Source organism: Chenopodium quinoa, unplaced genomic scaffold (genome assembly GCF_001683475.1).
Source record: "Chenopodium quinoa cultivar QQ74 unplaced genomic scaffold, ASM168347v1, whole genome shotgun sequence".
NCBI lineage: Eukaryota > Viridiplantae > Streptophyta > Magnoliopsida > Caryophyllales > Amaranthaceae > Chenopodium > Chenopodium quinoa.
In genome coordinates this window covers 5,449,100-5,468,717 of record NW_018743197.1, presented here as the reverse complement: position 1 = coordinate 5,468,717, position 19,618 = coordinate 5,449,100, and the positions used below count along the sequence as shown (strand labels likewise).

At 33.9% G+C, this 19,618-nt stretch overlaps 1 protein-coding gene across 4 annotated transcripts in view; it reads right to left on the bottom strand.

The window, feature by feature from the left end:
• Positions 1–224: 224 nt before the first annotated feature.
• The window catches only part of LOC110733220 (187-kDa microtubule-associated protein AIR9-like), a 47,769-nt gene continuing 28,375 nt past the window's right edge, over positions 225–19,618 (bottom strand). For all 4 annotated transcript variants that reach the window (XM_021913234.1, XM_021913236.1, XM_021913235.1 and 1 more), the window contains 9 exons: positions 19,453–19,526; positions 14,787–14,925; positions 9,953–10,134; positions 8,713–8,868; positions 7,539–7,670; positions 7,060–7,118; positions 3,497–3,529; positions 3,273–3,404; positions 225–645 (listed from right to left, as the gene is read on the bottom strand). In XM_021913234.1, coding sequence (XP_021768926.1) covers positions 469–645; positions 3,273–3,404; positions 3,497–3,529; positions 7,060–7,118; positions 7,539–7,670; positions 8,713–8,868; positions 9,953–10,134; positions 14,787–14,925; positions 19,453–19,526 — 1,084 coding nt within the window. In that variant the 3' untranslated portion in view covers positions 225–468. The remainder of the gene's footprint in view (positions 646–3,272; positions 3,405–3,496; positions 3,530–7,059; positions 7,119–7,538; positions 7,671–8,712; positions 8,869–9,952; positions 10,135–14,786; positions 14,926–19,452; positions 19,527–19,618) is intronic.

Below are 19,618 nucleotides of genomic sequence, written 5' to 3'. Positions count from 1 at the left end.
GCATCAGTACAATTAATGTTTATTACGGAGTAATTCTTAATATTTACTTTTTTTAAAAGCTTTATGTGCATCACTTTCCCTTATTAAGTATGTGGGGCTTTTTCTGAGATTATCTCATATCATTGAAATGTTTTTATATGATCGTGCTTTGTTGGATGCTGCTGGGAAAAAGCTGATAACCTGGATCAAACTTTCCTATAGAAGAATGTATGACGAACATAAGAAGATATAAAATATACGATGATATACATATAGTATTAAAACATCATTGAATTCTCTATTCATCGTCATAAATTAATAAATTTACAGAGCCAAACTTCTAGCTACACGACCTGACATTGTCTATGATGAATTTTAATGAAAATTTCGATACAAGTTAGAAAATAAACGGATATGAAACAAACCTTACTTCAGACTGATGAAAATGACCTTTACATTGATTCGCTGTGTGAAACTGTGAACAAGTTCCTATGTTTCTATTTTCAACAAAGAATTTAGGGATGTGCTGTTGAATTTTTGAGCTAAACCTCTGAGAACAAGCACAATTACATCCCTCAAGTAGCGTGTATGCACTATAATATCTGCTTCATTATTGCTGTCAACCACAACCCTCAACCGGTGTTGATCATTGCGAAAAACCTCCACCTGATCAAACAAGTAACCTGTTATGATTAAAACTTTTCCAACCAAAACAAACTGAGAAAATCTGTAATACACCAATTGACAGATCCTGTTTTTAAGAAAAATGTATTAGTCCATCACGCTTCAGATAAAGGTCAGATTATGATTATGCATTGGATGATTTTTGTCCTAAATCATCTTAATCTACATCAACCCACGAATAAGATTCGCAAGAACTAATACTCCCTCCGTGTTTTAAGTGACACAATTTCCTTAAACGACTGTTTTTTTTTAAGTGATACACTTCCTCTTTTAGAAATTCCTTACATTTTAATAATATATCTTCACCCCACTATCTCTTACTTTATCATTTCTCACTCCTTTTATAGTCCCCACTTCCTCTCACATTCTTTTACTTTATCATTTCTCACTCCTCTAACCTACCCCACTAACATCTTATTTTATTAAAGTCAGTAAAATCACCTAAAACTACGTGTCGATCAAACTGTGTCACTAAAAATAACACGGAGGAGTAACTTATTCTTTAAAATAATATAAAACTTTAAATCTCAATTTTAAATTTAAATCACAATCTAATATTAAGTCTTGGTTCCAGTTGCAGTGTATTTGTCCTCACCATTACTTAGATGGCTTTGTAGTAGTCAATTAGTCAGAGTTAAGCCCAATACTAGGTACTAAACTATCAAAGAAGATGCAAATAAGGTACTCAACTTTCACTTGTTGCAAAATGGGTACTCAACTTTGGTAGAGTACTTGCCAGAGGGAATATTCCGATGAGTTTACCTCTATTAACAGATTACAACCGGTTTTACTTATAAAAAAAAATTGATTTTCGAATATCAGAGCAATTGCCTTGGTTAAAGAGAATTGATGTTTTTCTTCTCCCAACACTGCTCCATCAATAATCCAAAGAAAAAAAATGAATTAAAGACAATTAATCACACAAATAATACTTGAATATGCTTCAATTAATTAATCATGAACAAATTAAAAAAAAAAATAAAAGAGGAGAGAAAAAACAAACCACGCCTCTTACGAGATTGCCATAAAACACTAGTTAAAGAAACGGGTGAAAACCCATCAAAAAAATCTCTACTACTACCATTGTTTCAATTCTCTCTAAATTTGCAGCCTCTCCCATTATTTGTTGCAAATTTGAGCTAAAAAAAAAAAACTAATTTCAGCTTTCTCTTTTTTTTTTTTTTTTTTTTTTAATGAATTAAAGTTCCTTTTTTTATTGTTGATTGAATTTGAAGTGGTGAAATTGTAAATTTGCAAGCATCTTCTCTTATCTCAACTGAAATATTCCGTAATTTTTACTCAAAATAAATTAAACAAGAAAATTTGTTAAAAGGGAAATAATGAAAATGTCATAAATAATGTTATTTTGGAAATAATTCAAACAAGAAGATAATGGAGCATACTCAATACTCATCATCTTTATACTAGTATATTGTTAAGCTTATACGACTATATTTTTAAAATCTGATTTGCAATGCTTACTCTGACAATTATTGAACTTAGTATCAGACATAAGGCAAAAAAAAAAAAAAAAAAAATTGCTATTAAATGCTGTCTATTACCGACTACAACAAGTAAAAAAAAGGTAAGAGTACAAGTTTAGTACTTTAACTGCAATAAATGAAAGTTAAGTACCCAATCTCCAACTTTTGGCAAAGTTGAGTACCCTCTCTTATACTTCACTCCAATTAGTCATGTAACTAGGTTAAAATCCCGTGCAATAATGCACGGTTGTTAAATATTTTTTACAATAATATTACAAAATATAAGGTATATAAATATATTCAGAAATATTTTATTTAGGTATATATAGAATAGGATTAAAAAATAATAATAAAAAAAAATTAAAAATTAAAAATTAAAAAAAAAAGACAGAGAAAAGTGAAAAAGACGGGAAAATTTTTCACAAGATAATGACAAGTGTTATAGATGGATTGCTTTTAGTATAGGTTAATAGACAGGAGAAAGAAAATGTACATTAAAAGAAGTATGTGCTAAGGTACAACTTTGCAATTTCGGAGAACAGTAGACCTCTCTCCTGGGCTACAAATATTACAAAACAAGGCCAATACCACCAGATTACGGACTTTACAAACATTACCATCAGTTAGCAAAATTAATAACAGAGTACTCATTAAGAAACACCATATAAACTATGGCATCAATGCACCATCATATGTTTATCAAGTATCTTCAGGCTCCACGTTCAAAATTTAAAGAATTAAGTACTAATCTCGCAATAACAAAAAACTGATTTGACCGAGATAAAGTTGGCGTTTCATCTTCTAGCAAGGGCAACATTAACTAAACACTTTCTTTTTAAAAGAGAAAGACAACTCACAGCAGCTAGATAAGGTATTATGTACTGTTTTGCTCTGGTTTAAAATCTTTTAATCGTGTTAATAGTATGGCGTATAATTACGTAGTTAGTATCCTGATACATCTTAACACATGGATTTGAGATAGTGGAACAAAGCAAAGACAATACTCATGTGCCACTATTCCAACTGACATAAACAATGAAAAAGAACATTATCAAAATACTGTAGTATAGTTAAAATGATATGATGGACAAAAAGTGACATTCTGCCAACCTGAGTATTACTTACATGGAATGGAGGAGCATAACTGCCACGCATTTCAGTAGTTGGGAAAGAGGTTTTAGAACCAGGCTTCACCACTTTGGCTCTCTTTCTGTTGATTTCAAGCATTCTCCTCTCAAGTCCCCCAGTATCCAAAATCTGGGATGTCATATGGTATTTTAAATCATCAATTCAAAAGAAAATTTTAATAATATACAAAAAAAAAAAAAAAAGGGAGCAGAAGTAGCAACCTTCTTGGATGATGGAGCCTTGTTGCATATTACCTGTAGTAAACAGTACAAGTCATTAAGCTTAACCAGACCACACTGGAAAAGGTCCACATGCCTTTGAATTTTAATTATAATGAAGTGAGATTGAAGGAAAATTGAAGCAAAATATCATGCCCACTTCTAATGAAGTGAGATTTAATGTTTGAATATTGAATCATAATGAAGTGAGATTAATAGCTCTGTAACTTTTAGTCATCTTGGAGCATTAGATAACAATTATGTATCGTACTAGATTACCAAAATCAGCCCCTCTGTCATCAAAAGGGTCACACATTAGATTAGAACATCCGATATGTCCCACCCCCACCCCCACCCCTCTCTCTTCCCCTCCTCTCATTCCCTTTCCTAGTGCAGTATTGAAATGGGTTGAGGCCATTGTCTTCTTACTCATGATCACAAAGTTGCAATGAAGGTGCTTAAGAAGATTATTTTCCTGAGAATTGAAATTACAGGAACCATAATTGGTGATGGGGGTTCTCACTTTGCTCATGGTACATTCCAAAAGATGTTGAAGATGTAGTTCATCACAAGGTTGTCTTGCATATCACCAGCCAAGCCCAAATTTACAACCAAGAGAAAAAGTTTATCATGGGTCTTTTCCTTTACTTTGATAGTTTATCAACCGGTTCTCCCAAAGACCGCAGCAAAATATAGGAAAAATTGGAGAGAAGGTAAATGCAGCTCTTTGGCCTTTGGAGACTCAAATTGGGAACTTCTTACAAGCTTGTCTATGGGAAGTTGTGTCGCTTGAGTTAAAGAATCAAACTCAATGGGTGATCAAGAAGATAAACTTTGATCTTGCTAGCACCACTGAGCAAAGGTAATTGGATTTGCATAAAATGGAAGAACCTATGTTTGTGCTAGTGTGTGTAAGGCTTGAAACAAAAAGTGGCATGATTTCCAAATCAAAAAGGAGCTCCATGTTGATGACAAAGTCTCTAGTACATTTTTGAATCAAGGTTAATTCCTAGGAAGCTCAAAGTGTAGAGGTTCGCTGAGGTGAAACTGTGAAAGAGGTCTTTCCACACGGGGTTGCTGAGTTATAGGATAAGTCAAGTTCGTTCATTAGTTAACGGATATCGTTACGAGTTGTACTATGAAGGTGTCAAGATTGGCACGGTTTACACACTAATCCACATTGATCCAAGAAAGACTCATCAAGTTAAGACACTGCATTAAAGACACAAAAGGGCAAGCTATTTTTATTCTCATTAAATAACTTTATTCTGGCATTTTCTCTACTTTGTCATTTTGGATGTAGATTGCAAATAATGAGAAATACCATGTTTAATTCAAGAGCCACAAGTAGGTAGTGTTGAAAGCCCATAAAGAGACGTACTTGTGGGAAATATAGGAAAAATTAGAGCCTTAAGATACCACATAAAGTTCCGAAAAAATTTTAAAGTCAATAATTTGAGCTGCAAAACCCTCTTAATGTAGGTAGAAGGATATGAGTGCCTAAAGTCATTAGAGATACCATTGAGCAGGTGCTCGCTACAAGAAAAGACTAGCGGCACCCACTAAATGAGTAACTGACTTCAATTGGATATCATATCTTGCTAACACTCTCACACTACCCTTTTTACTTCAAACCCCACAACTCTTAAACCTTAATCAAGTTTCACTCAATTTGCACTCAAGTACTCAAAAAAAATACAATCTCTATCAAATTTATTGATCAAAAACCCACTCTCCCTACTAAAATATTTGCTAGAAAAAGAACCCCAATTTCCTCCTTGTTAAAGAGGTTGATACTGAATAGCACCCAATGATACTTAATTGAAGCAGCACAAATATTATGGATTGAAGAGAACTTGGTTTTTCTACTTATAATCTTGGTTCTACTTATAATCTTGGTTTGAGGTTCATGATTTGGCTTTCCAAAACTTACCCGGACTTAAATCTTGAGTTTTCTTATCTTCTATAATTACTTAAATTGGAAACAATGATTATTTGGTTATTCCAACTCGACAACAGACCTCAAAAACTCACCCTCCAGCAACACAATGAGCTAATTTGTTTTAATCCGGATGCCGGCATATCTATTTGAAGTTTGCAAAATTTAGCGTGTAGTAAATATGGTTGGTGGTGGCAAGAAAGATCGGGGAGTATAATTTCATTCTAACTCGTGGAAAGAAACTCACCCTCTGGCCCTTCGTATTCTTCATCAAATCTTGGAATAAACTATTTTAGAAAAGCAAGACTTAGGAAAGATCAACAATAATGAGGATTTGATTTTATGGATGGACTTCACAAAAAATGATGACATACTCTTGTCATGGGTTATTTTTTGATATGAGCACGAACACTTGGATAAGCTGAACTTATATTTGGATATGGGCTTCATAAAAATGATCAACAAGTGTGTGGCCTCCTCAAATATTTGGATAACAAGAGCATTTTGATAACAAACCTCAAAATAACACAAGACAGAGAGTATGTCTTGTGTTCCTAATGACCACAGTAACTTAGCCAAATAATACTATTTTGGGTCTTTTGTTAAAGCCTAAAGCACAACTACTTGTGAGAATTTTAGAACCGTCTTAAACCATTCAAGCAAATGAAATTAGCAAATTATCAGTATTGTTCTGGAACTCTATGGGCCTTTGTGAATGTACTTTGATTCCTTCAAATACACATTTGGATTTGATTCAGAAATTCAACCTCAAAATGGCCTATGATTCCATATCATATTGGCCCAAAATAATAGTCCCTCCGCCCCTTTTTTATCTACCCTTATGACCAATTTTAACAGGATAAGAAGGGGAAGGAGGAACTTCAAGTAGTAGTAGTACATGGGAAAGCTAAATTCACATTGGAAGCAAAAAAGTAGAGAGAGAAAGTAGTGGAAATACATGGGAAAATCAAATTCACATGGAAAAGCTAACTTTTGCAGAAATATATTTGCAAAATAAAGGGTAATATAGGAAGATCACCAAATAAAGACGAGAAAATGAAGATAAAAGGGTTATTTATGTTATCCTTCAATAATAAAAAAAAAAATGAGATGGGTACATCATTTAGATCCACCAAAAATGGCATAAGGGTAGATCAAAAAGGGACGGAGGGAGTATCTTTTTACGCGAATTGTGACAATATTGTTCATCTGTTCTCCAGACAATCAGGTTTAAAGTGTTGAAACTTTACAATTATAGATTTGGCAAACAAAACTGTTCTAACAGTAAGTAAAGTCGCCCCATGGACCAGAAAGGTACAAATTCTGTTTCTTGTGGACTTTTAAAATTCATTTGTTTACAGGACCAAAATTATTAACATGTATACACTAATTGGAAATGGAAAGGGTGAAAGCTAATAATATTGACCACCTATGCATGAGAGGACAGATAATAAACTATTGGCACAGAAAGACAGGATGATCAAAAGACAACCCATAATTTTGAAATTCATGCATGGCCTTATTTGGAAGACAAATGATGACCACAAAGAGATCATTATAATATATTAATTGAGCTACAAATTATTTTCATATCAAAATAATTAAATTGTATTGAGCACATTAGTACCTCAAACTTCACAGAACCAAAATCAAGCTTTTTCTTCACTTCTTCAAGAACATCAGGCTCTGCAAGCAACAAGGCAAAAGGTCAGATTTTAGGAACTATTAGAATTTACAAGGGTATCTTTCAAATAAAATAAAAATTACAAGGGTACAGTGATCTATCATGTAAGCATAAAACATTCAGAACTTTCCTCAATGAAAAGTGACTGAAAGTAACATTAAACAGCTAGAGGGGGGGAAGGGGAAGGGGCATCGATGGAATCAAATTATGCAATGATGTTGAAATGATTTGTTCCGCAATCACAAGCACAAGGAGATAATATGATCTTATGACAGCCATATGATTTGTAAGCAAACCAACTGGGTATAAAAAAAGAAGATAACTGCTGTTCTGCATCAGACAAAATGATAGGGAAAGAAAACTAAACAAAAGCAAACTTCTTAAGAAATAATCTATGAATATCTATTTACAGAAGTGTTTACCAACTGCTATTGGCTCTGTTGAAGCCGAGACCGGGTGTCCCTCAACTCCATCATCTCTCACAGGGGTGTATACTGCTACAAGTCGGTACCCCACATCATCAACATTAGCTTCATACATCCTTCCCGTTTCTCCTGAAATAGTAAATATCATAACTCATAAGGTTCTCACAGTCACAATAAATGCTGTGCTTAGTGAATACCGATGAGCATAATGCATATCGGAGTTTGTTAGTGACTTAAGTATACGTTCAGTAACAATAATGCAAAATTCTGACAATTCAGATTTGAAAAAAGCCTCACTAAGTCTTTCAATGAAGATATAAAATTTAAGAAACTTCATAGCACATCACATATGGTAGTTTGCAATTGATTAGAGTACCCACTATCCATACGGCGACAATAGACAGATTCAAAAAGCTTCTCCTACACTATTTACTCGAAATGAAATTTAACACACTTCAGCCTGGTTGACATTTTTTCAGCAGCTTCTTAACCATAGACAATTGAAATGACACAAGATACTCCCCTAACCCCAGCCAAGTTCTATTCCAACAGCCAATTCCTGGGGGGCTCCCTAATAGGCTAAGAATAATGTTTGTATTCTCCAGCACAGATGAGCCTAAAATGACACAACGATGCTACATCCTGCTATAAATTCAATATGATGTTTCAAATGCCTTTATTAAATCTTAATATAAAAGATGATCCCATACAACACATTAAATAAAACTCTTCCATTAATCTGTTCTTTAAGGACGAAAGACCACATATTCTACATAATCATCTTCTATGTATAAAATGATCTATCATATCACTATGAATGTCATTTGCCAATGATGAGGTTTTACTATGATAGTTAATACTACCTCCGTTTCTTTTTAGTTGACACGTAGTCCTTTTTAGGAAGTTTTTTTTTAGTTGAAATGTTTCCTTTTGGGGTAAGTTTTTTACCTTGCATTTACAAGCTACCCCACTTGTTTTATCATTCTCTCTCACTCTCTCTCCTCTCCTTAATATATGTGCCTAAATCAAACGCGTCAACTAAATAGAAACGGAGGAAGTAGGTTACAATGATAGTTATTAGACAAGGTCACATGTACATGCTTAAGAAGATGATAATAGGATAGCATATAATGAAGTTTATGGAGACACAGAGTAAGCCTGACGGACATACCTGGAATAGAGATGAGATCAGGACTGCCAACCATGGATCTAAGCCACTGTATTCTGCTTTTTCCCTCTTTTCCTCCACTATAAACTCCTCGAACAGCATACAAATTAGTGTGAAATCCTCTTCCCTCAATCTCCAGTTTATTAATTCTAGGTGTTCCTGAAGATAGCAAGAAATTAATTTGATAGAACAACTCCTACATAAATATTAAAGGATAACATGACTCCTGAGTAGAGCCAAGTGGAAATTGTATTGATTAAATAGCGGCAACTTTAAGCAAGTAACATGAAATGTAAGTTGCATGACTCGTCAGCTCAGAAAACAAAGAATTGTGCTCACTCAATCCTCCAATTATTGTCCTTATGGACTTGCAAACACATATTAACATTGATAGTAGGGTATATAGGTTTTTTTGTTGGATAGAGGAAAAACAAGAATTAAAATCTGAATAAGGAAACAAGAGTTGATGGAGGGTCCAACATTGCTTGATTTATGAAGAAAGAGAGAATGAGATAGCTAGTACTAGGGCCCACAACGCATGAGTTGGATGTGTTATATAAAAGGTGAATTTTCCATTTAAGGTAATAAGACAATCATATAGGGACTGACCAAAATGGTAAATGGAACAATTATTTGAGGACAGTAGTGATAAAGACATTACAGCAATTAGTTATGCTTGCATTCCCTTCATGCTGTTTATCATCCATTTGAGTAGCTCAGTATCTCTCAAGTGAGAACAGTGGGAAGAAAATTTTCTTTGATGACAAAACAGTACATTAGACACAGCCTATTCCATGTAAAATGCTCAAATACGCAATGAATAAAGCAGATTTCAGATATCTAACCCAACAGAAATTGGTCATTACTAGGTAAACAAAGGGTGAAACATAAAGATATGGAATAGAATTATCAACCTCTACCATATACAATCAAACATCACATGGTCATATAAAATAAAAATAATCATCTAACTGTATGTGCATTCTAACATCAGTAATGACAGTCAATATAAGTCAACTTCTTTACTTATGTTCTAGCTTCTCTATAGAAACACTAATATTTTAGGATACTAAAAATCCATTCAGCAACTATGACATACTCATGCGAATTAAGATGTTATTTCCCAAGTATACATCGTGAATCATTTCCCTCTTCTTTTTTCCCTTTGTATCTGTATTATGGAGTAATTCATTTTAGGATCTGGGAGAAGAACAGAAGAGAAAAAGTGGGAAAAAATATATACCTGGCATTATAGGAGTACTTTCAGTATATACGGGCTCACTTGACCTTCCAAAGACATCAGTAACAATACACTCAGATCTCAAGCAGCGATCAATGTCTTCATAACGCAATCTGTAAGAGCAGGAACTTTCTGAAGAAAGTAACTCCCAGGATCTGACATCCTCAGAATCTGAAGAATAATACCTACAGCATAGTGCATGTCAACACCAAGGTAAACTTAAAGTTTCAGATAATAATCAATCAAAAAAAAAAAAAAAGGAATATTCATCAAAGAAATGCTTTTGAAAAATGAAAACACCACTTTCTGGCTAAGTTGTTGAATTCTTTTTCCTTTACAAATGTGGCTTCCAAAGTGGGCAAAGTAACTCTCATGGGGATGGAACATTAATTTTGAAGAGGCATACCACAGGTATGCTAAACTAAGACCATTAAAACAAATATGTTATAAAGGAAAAATATCATGCATTGAATGAACAAAACGAATACCCTCTTCCATAAAATTTGATGCAACATGCATGCAAAAGTGGGGACTGGTGTAGGGGAGAGGGGACTGGTGTAGGGGAGAGGGGACTGTTAACTTAAGAAAAGTCCACACTAATTAACGTTAAGAATCTAAAATATAGTTTGTCTTCCAGCTATTTGGGAATATAGTTTTAAGAAGATTTCATTATACTTTAGATTTCATGTTACTTTATTTGCTCAAATATAAGCTCGTTAAGAAATTTGGTAATTACCATGTAACTGCAAACGATGGGTATTGTAGGATTACAATGTGACCATGGGTTATCTTTAATTGTGCATATGATGTGATTCTTTAAGACTTGTTTATAGATGTTTAACTTTATCTTGAGAATGTAAACTTATTCATTGTAAAAGTATAATCTACGTACATTGATTGAACACTACTAGCAAACTATCAGCATTACATGAAGAACATAAATATTAAAACAAAAAGTAATTCACATTTGTTTTGCCTACTTATAATATCAAAAAAAATAGTCCTTTTGATATTTCGCCTACTTATAAGAATTGCTTTCTTTAGGACTTTATCAATAACCCGAATAAGGCCCAGATGAACAGCTTCATTTATCAACGCCCGGGTCTTTTGAATTTGATGAGGGAATTCACAAAACAAAGAAACTTGCTAAGGCCCGCACAGACTAGATTTGCAACAGCTTTCATCACACTTTTATCTATATATAAGCAACAAGATAATATGAAAAAGATGTTTACATCTCAAGAATGGAGGACTAGTAAATGGGCCAAAGAACTGGGAGGCAAAAGAGCTACTGAAACTATCTTGATGCCTTCCTTTTGGAATGGAACTGTGTATGCATTGAAGTGTAGTGGTCCATTAATTCGTGCATTAAGGTTGGTTGATGGAGAAAAAAACCCCATGGGATATATTTATGAGGCTATGGAGTATGGACCGTGTCAAAGAGGCAATTGCTTCATCTTTCAATGGAAATGAGTCTAAGTACAAAGAAGTGTTTAAAATTGATAAAAGGTGGGAGTGTCGGCTACATCGCCCTTTGCATGCTGATGGACACTTCTTCAAATTGAGCAATGTAAAGAAGTAGTAAATGGCTTGTATGAATGTATTCAAAGGTTGGTTCCTATTGTTGACAAGCAAGACAAGATCATGGAAGAGCTAACATCTTACAAACAAGCACATGGTCTCTTTGGAAATGCAATGGCAATAAGACATAGGAAGACTAAGGCTCCTTGTATAAATTTCCTCTCTATTCACTTTTACCTTTAATACTTTCTCTGTTTCACTTTATCTGCAACAATTTCCATTTACGGAAGCTTCACATTATGTGAAAAAAAAAAAAAACAAACTTTCCTATTATAGTAAATTTTTTGTGTGAATTTACAGTTATACCCTTACTAAAGTTTACTTAACTTCAATAAACAACATATTAACCTCATAATCCAAATTAATTTATCCACAATTAAAACCCTAACCTACATTCTCTCTCCTCCCTCACAACCACATCCACCACCATCACCACCAATTTTTTCTCTCTCCTCCCTCTCAACCACCACAAGCCCTATTCACTATTCTCTTTCTTCTCTTCACAACTACCGAACCACCACCACCGCCGGATCAACTCGCCCACCTACTAGCCAGTACGTCGCCGCCGCCCCTCTTTGTTGCTTTTCAAAGTCGCGTCGTTTGCTCTTTTCCCCTTTTCAAAGCTCGCCGAATTTCAAAATCTAAATTGGATGGGTTTTTTTTAACCAATACGATGTGAGGTTTTGGATCTTGTTGGTTGTAAGGTAGGGTTTTAGATCTTTGTGGTGGTGAGGTGGGATTTCGATTTGTTTCCTTGGTGGTGGTTTGCTGGGGTTTTAAATCTAAATTAGTGGTGTTTTGTTGGGGTTTCGATTTGTTGAAGGTGGTAAGGTGGTTGTTCAATTCGTTGGGTGGGTTCGTTGGTGGACGGTTGGTTGGTGATGGTCGTATGAGTTAGTTGGGGTTTCGATTTGTTGGAGGTGGTAAGGTGGTCGACTCGTTGTGCGAGTTGGTTGGGTGGGTTCGTTGGGTGGTGGTGCGAGTTTGTTGGGTGGATTTTGGATGGTGCTGCGAGTTGATTGGTGGTGGTGCGAGTTGGTTGGGTGGGGTTTGGGTGGTGGTGCGAGCTGCTTGCTTAGTGGTGGTGACTGGTAAGATGGTGGGTTACAAGGTGGGTATTGGTGGTTTTACTTTCTCTCTCATTCAATTAATCACATGACCCTTTTTTTACTAATCTTTGCTTAACAAATTTTGTCTTGGGGAATGTGAAAGGGAGTTTGTTGCATATTATGTGAAACGAAGGTAGTATAAAATTTGTTGTGCAATTATATATTATGTACTAATATACTATTTATCTTATGAATTTGAAGCTGAGTGGTGGTGTTGTTATGGCTCTTCAACTCCCACTTTACAACAATTTTCCATCAAAATCCTAAGTCTTACATGTAGCGCATTAGGGTGTGAAAGAAATTGGAGTACATTTGAACATGTAAGGAAATGTTCTCTACAAACTAATGTGAACTATTTCATAATTTTATATACACAAACTAATTGATAATACTTTTCATTTTCAGATTCACAGCAAAAAAAGAAATAGGCTCACCCAAGCTCGATTAAGTGACTTGGTGTATGTTAAGTACAATCAAGTATTAATTAAAAGATATAAGTTACGTGATAAAATTGATCCGATAGCTTTAAAAGACATCGATGACTCCAATGAGTGGCTAACTGGGAGGATAGAAGACGCCGAAGATGCATTAGTATTTGAGGATGATGATGGTCTCACATGGGAACAAGTTGCAAGTGCATCTGGAGTGTATGAACGGAGGTTTAATTTGAGGTCTAAAGGGAGTAGTTCTGGAGGAAGGGGAGGTAGCACAAGTCGAAGTTCGTCACAAAGGAAAACCATAATACTAGAAGAAGGGGAAGAAGATGAAGAGGATTGGGAAGAAAATGAAGATTGAAGAAGATGAAGGGCTATAAATCACTTGAGGAAGATGACATGGAGGAAGACATTGCGCAAGGAGATGACTATATATGTTGCATAATATTTATTAAAAAAAAAAATTTAAAAAAAAAAAAAAAAAAAAACACATGATGTGTGTATCACCTACATGTTGTGCTCTTGGAAAATTAATATAAAATAAAAATATTTAGATACGTTGTTGAATTATTATGTGCTTTCTTGATTTATTTAGTGGATTATGTATGCTTGTGAGTAAAAAAAAAAAGGCTTATCTAAGTAAAAGTGTGCCTCACTTTGACAAGGCGCGTGCCTAACGCCTGTGCCTAGGCTCCAAGACCCCTATCGCCTTAGTTCGCCTTGCGCCTTTTTATACATTGGAAATAAGTTAATGTTGCCACCATTTAACAAATTTTGTCAAATGTTCCATCCAAGTAAGCCAACTTCATGTTATCCCTAGTTCTCTTTTTTCTACCTTTTCTTCTTTTGATTTTCACATTTAACTAAATTTTTGTTCCAACAAATATTTTAATTGGGTTAGGACAAAGTATATTGTAATAGATTTGATTCATTTCTAGTTCGTATAAAAAGAATAAGTTAATATATATATCAATTATAATATACTATTCTTCCCTTAGGGATTATCTTGAATTTGGAGAACCTATCAAATAGTGTTAATTTCCAAATTAAACGTAATTTACACTAGTTAACTTCATATTGAACCAAAATATGTTCAATTTATAAGCCAAAATATCCTCAATTTATTATTATTACTAAAAATTCTATATAATATCTGACATATAAAAAATAAAATTTAAATTTAAAAAATCCCCAGCTTGCATATAAAAATTTACTAATGTTTTTACCACCATCACTTTGTTTAGCTTAATTTGTCAGCCACTCTTTTTTTTTAAAAAACCAACAAACCAAAAAAAAGAACTCCTTATGTTTTCTCTAGTCTAGCTTGCTCTACTTTGGCTTCGCACTCTACTTAGTATACTTTCTTAACATATTTTTCCTAATTTACTTTTCACTAATGATTACAAATGATGGTTCATGTTAGCTGACCCCACATCCTTTTGGGATAGTTGTTTCTGTTGTCAACTTGTTATTGGCTAGAGCTACTATCACGCTAGTAGACTTTGTACATAACATTTAGTTTCTAGGAATGACCAACATCAAAGCTAATAAAGTAAATTATTTATATTGATCCAGCATTGAATTAAGAAGAATTTACCAAATAGATGAATTTTGGAGAAATGCTAAAGAAATTAAATTCTCAAATACTCATCACTCATTAAGTCAAAAACACACAGAGAATATGATGCATTTGCGCAATTATCAACACCTTACCACTGATATTTGACATCTTTCTTATACTTGCTCCAAACAATTTGTTGGCTCTCGCTATTTGGAATAACTTCAACGGAAGTGAGCAATTCTCCTTCCATTGCTTTTCCAGTGAGAGCAACCATCTCAATTTTCAACAGTTCTAAAGGAAGAAAAAAGCTTTTCATCATCCAAGAGAAAAAGACAAGGTATAGAGTACAAATTTGTAATAGAAATCCATAACAATTACAAGTTATGTCAAAGTCGTGTAATTAGGTAAGACAATTTGAGAGTCCATCTCTATTATGTCTGAGAACAAGCCTACCTCATACAAAATTTGCCTAGAAGAAAAGCCACAGAAGAGCAAGCAATCTATTGCTTGTAAGTTAAAATAGTAACAGATAAAAGAAACTGAACTGCAAAGGAAAAGTACAACATAAAGACAAAAGATAAGAAAGGCTAAACAAGCAGGAACTGAAATGGATAGTTTTAATGCCATTAAGAGAACCCAAGCACTGAGCGCAGGAAAAAGATAGAGATGTGTTCAGAGATAGAAAAAACAAAGGTGCCATACATACAATTAAAAGACAAAGTGTGATGTTGCATGATAAATGAGGGTACATGAGTCAGAAAATGCAAATCATTTCAGAAAAATTTCACGAGAACTAGGGCTGAATTTAGTAGCTATAGAAAACTTCAAGGTTTTCTCACCCAAAGCACTATTCATAAGAAATTGAGGCACTATCCACTTTTAATGGGATTAGGGATAGGGGTTAGGGTTAATTCTAAACCTAGGGCTATCAGCCTACCATATAAAAGGAGCCTTGAGCAGAAATCATCATTATATCAGGGAGTCGGAGATTAACCAAGGCATCAGGGAAATATTATTCATAAAGTAAATGAAGGGCTAGTAAAAAAAACACTATGACATCAGGATACAAGATATTATGTCCACAAAATCAAGAAAAGACGAGTGCTTAGATTTTTGACAGGAGGAAGTTTTTTTCGTCAATATCTGCCCGTTAATTTGTTACCTTTGTTCATCATTCCCAAGCCACATCAACATTTTACTTTTGACCTCCAGGGTTGAACCAGCTCAGCTCAAACAAATATAAGCGCAGCACCACGGGGAGAGAGAGAGAGAGAGAGAGAGAGAATCCAAAGACATTAGAGTGGTCAACTCATTCAATCAATCAAAGCCTTAATCCCATAAGTGGGGTTGGCTATATGAACCAAAAGTGATTATTCCGTTTTCCGTATAGTCATCCACCAAAATCTTCCTCCTCCATCTCTTATAATCGAATACCTCATTCTCATGCAAACCCCATAAGAGTTGGTCAACTGATCAACTAAAGTTTTGATCAACAAAAATTTTATTAGAAAGGTGAAGACACTAAACAGAATACATTATATGAGAGCAAGTGGGTAAGAATATGGCAATAAAAATGCTGGAAATATTTTTTGTAATCACCCCGGCCTGTATTTTTAAATATTTTATAAATGAAAATTTATTTTATTTATAATATTTATTTGTTATTTTTCATAATTTAATTTCTAAAGTTTCAAATTATTAATCTGGGTCGAAAATTATTTGAACAAATTATTTTATGCACCTTTATCCTACAATTTATGTCCAATCACACAAGCCTAACCCATTTGTTTATTTAATCGACCCATTATTTTTATGAGGCCCAATCTTTCTTTTTACCCTACAATAATTCTCTCCTATAAATACCCCATGAATCTCCAAAAATTTCCCACAAAAAAAGGTTAGTCTTATTTTCATCCTCCTTTGTTTCATTATTTTGCTTAATGTTAATTTAATTGTTTTGGGTTTTGATTTTAGTATAAAGATTATATTTTTAGTATCAAATTATATTTTAATGGTATAAAGATTATAAATTTAAGATTATATTTATGTTATAAATTTCATATTTTATGTATTATAAACCTAGGGTTTCAATTTATTGAAAATCATGATTTTAGGGTTTTTATGAACAATTGATTTAGGGCTTTTATAGTAATGATGTTTTGAAATTTTGGTGATTATAACTACTGATTAGTTTAACTCAATTCCAGTTTATTTTGAACACATAGATTCGTGTTTTAATTTCTAGATTTTCGTTCGTTAATATTAATCCCGTTTTAATCCCGATCAGCATCTGAACTCATTCGATTTTGATGAAAAAATAGTTTTTCCATGTGAAAACAACGTTTTAAGAAAGACTCACCACCTTTGGTAGTGAGTACCACCCTCTCGTGGCCAAATTCAGCCTCTAAATATGATTTTCGGGCAGTTTTTTATTTTAACGAAGTTTTTTATACTTAAAATATTATCCTTGAGTTTGATTAATAAAATTAATTATGTTTAAAGTTAATTAAGCATAAATATATGTTTTTATTTAATTTTTAAGTGTTGGAAATAGTTTCTAAGTATTACTTTTGATGTTTTATAAAGAGGGTTTAATCACCCATTAAAAAAGGAGATTTTTAGGGGGTTTTATAAAATTTTCAGATTTTTATTAGACTTTGAACTTGCTGTAATTTCATGTATAAGAGTGTATTTTAAGGTTTTTATGAAGAAAATTTAAAGAACTATGTATAAGCCTTTAATTTTAACTAAAGGGAAGGTTTTAAAGTGTTGTTTGATTTGGATTTTGAAGGTTTTAAAATAAGTTAGTATTGCTGTAAATTTGATTGATTGGGTATTGATTGAGATGTTATTATTTGGCTTAGGAGAGGAGTTTATTGAAGGTGATTTCTAGTTAGTAAAGTGGCATACCAATTCGTTTGCTCAAGGTACGTACAAGCTACGAAACCTTTCTTTTAGGTGCATGTTTAAGGACGACGGATCGAGAACTTAGTATCATGTATAGGGATGACTGAGTTAAATTGTTTGGTTATACATTGTGAATTTCGTATGACGTGCACTATTTTATATTGCAAGTATTATTTGTGCTCTAATTATGCAAAGTGCGCTTAGAGGCAAAGGTATATGATTGGTGTAATGATTAATTTAATACTCATTCATGATTATGCAAGCAAGATGAGTAAAGGAAGAATTTAAGTCTTCTAAGACGAGGTTAAGGTTTTGGGGTACCTTATGCACTCAAGGTGTTTATACACCGAGGTAGTAAAGGAATAAATAATAAATGTTGCTTGCCACTAATAAATCAAGAATTGAAATTGAAAAGTTGTTTTACTTGATGGAATTGATATTGGATTGATTGTATTGTTATGCATATGAGTCATCACCAAGTCTAAACCTGTAAATCACGTAAAGTGCAAGATGGATGAGCAATAAAACTCTGGATTGGTGCACTTTTGAAGTAATGACAATCGGGGGTTGGGGTACATGGGGTATTAGCCGTGTACTTTTCTCGAGGCCGTCTGATCTACGAGTCTCTTATTTCAAATATTTTTTAAAACTAGGAGTTAGGTGAGATCTCATACTAACTACGGTCACGGAGTCGCGCCCGTGGTCGTTGGATGTTTATTGATGTTTCCGAAAGGAGGCATGGGGTTTTTCTTTTATTGATGTTCCAAATGGAGCATGGGTTGGACAACCTTGTCTATTGCGTAATCCAATGAATAAAAATAATGATTTACCTATTATTAATTAATGGAGTCTTAGTAATATAAATAGTTGAGTCGTGTGCTGAGTCTATAATTTAATGATGCATGATGATTGATTATTAGTAGCATGTTATGGATTTCTTAATTTATTTTGCAGCTTGTATGTACTCAGCTTTGCTGATTGCGTGCTTTGAGTGTCTTTCTTTGGTCATGGCCTTCGCCTTTCAATGACCCTGTGACGATCCAATTTTTACACTTGTAATATTGGGGAGCAGAATTACCACAGGTTCTTACACATGCAGCATTCATCATGTGGGATCTTGAGTAGAGAGTTGGTTGTTTGCATTTTATTTCTTTTGCAAGTTTGAATTTATTTTAATTCGATTTTATTCGACACTATTTCTTTTGGGTTTGAATTTATTTGAACACTGAATTTAATCACTTACTACTTTTATTGGGTTTTGAATAAGGGCCTTAATGGTTCCAAGTTGAATGACTTAATTTGGTTTCATTCGTTGGTTTTGAAACTTATTTATAACTGATTTAGTTTTTCCGCTGCTATTTTCTGATAAAGCCTTAACGTTTGAACACGTGGCGGTAGCACGCCAGTAATTCTCTTGAATATTGTTCAGGGTCCTCACAGGTTTAAAGAGAGAATTATTGGGGTGTTACATTTTTACTTCAGCTTTTTGTCCTTGGGATGTGGGTTGTTTTCCTGTTGTCCTAAAATTATAATCCAAGACAACTAGCATAGAGCGTATTTCAAATGAGCCTAAGGATTACTGCTACTTGCTACTAACAATATCAAATTTGATATCAAATCAAGAAATAATATGAGATCGTGTTACATCTGGATGTTACGTACTTGTTTGAGTAAAGAGCAAAACTCCCAAGACTGGGACCCTGATAGCTTGACTTAAACTAGATAACTTATTCATTACACAAGCAAAGGACCGTGTGTACACACACACACACACACACACACACACACACACACACACATCACCACCTGATATGCATGTGCAGACACACAAGTGAGGTCCTAATAATTTGAGACAGATCATAAAACTAATTCATAGCACATGCAAAGGACATTCCTCAAAAGCAGTCTTACCAGGAAATAAAAGGTCTGTCGGATCTGAAAGCCTGAGTTCCCCAACGACTGAATCCAAACGAACTGGTGTATATCTGTTGCAAAAAGATTTAATGTAGCAAAATTTCAAAGCATAGATTAGCTAAAATCTAAGTTACCCTGTTACATATAAAAGTCAACATTAAGA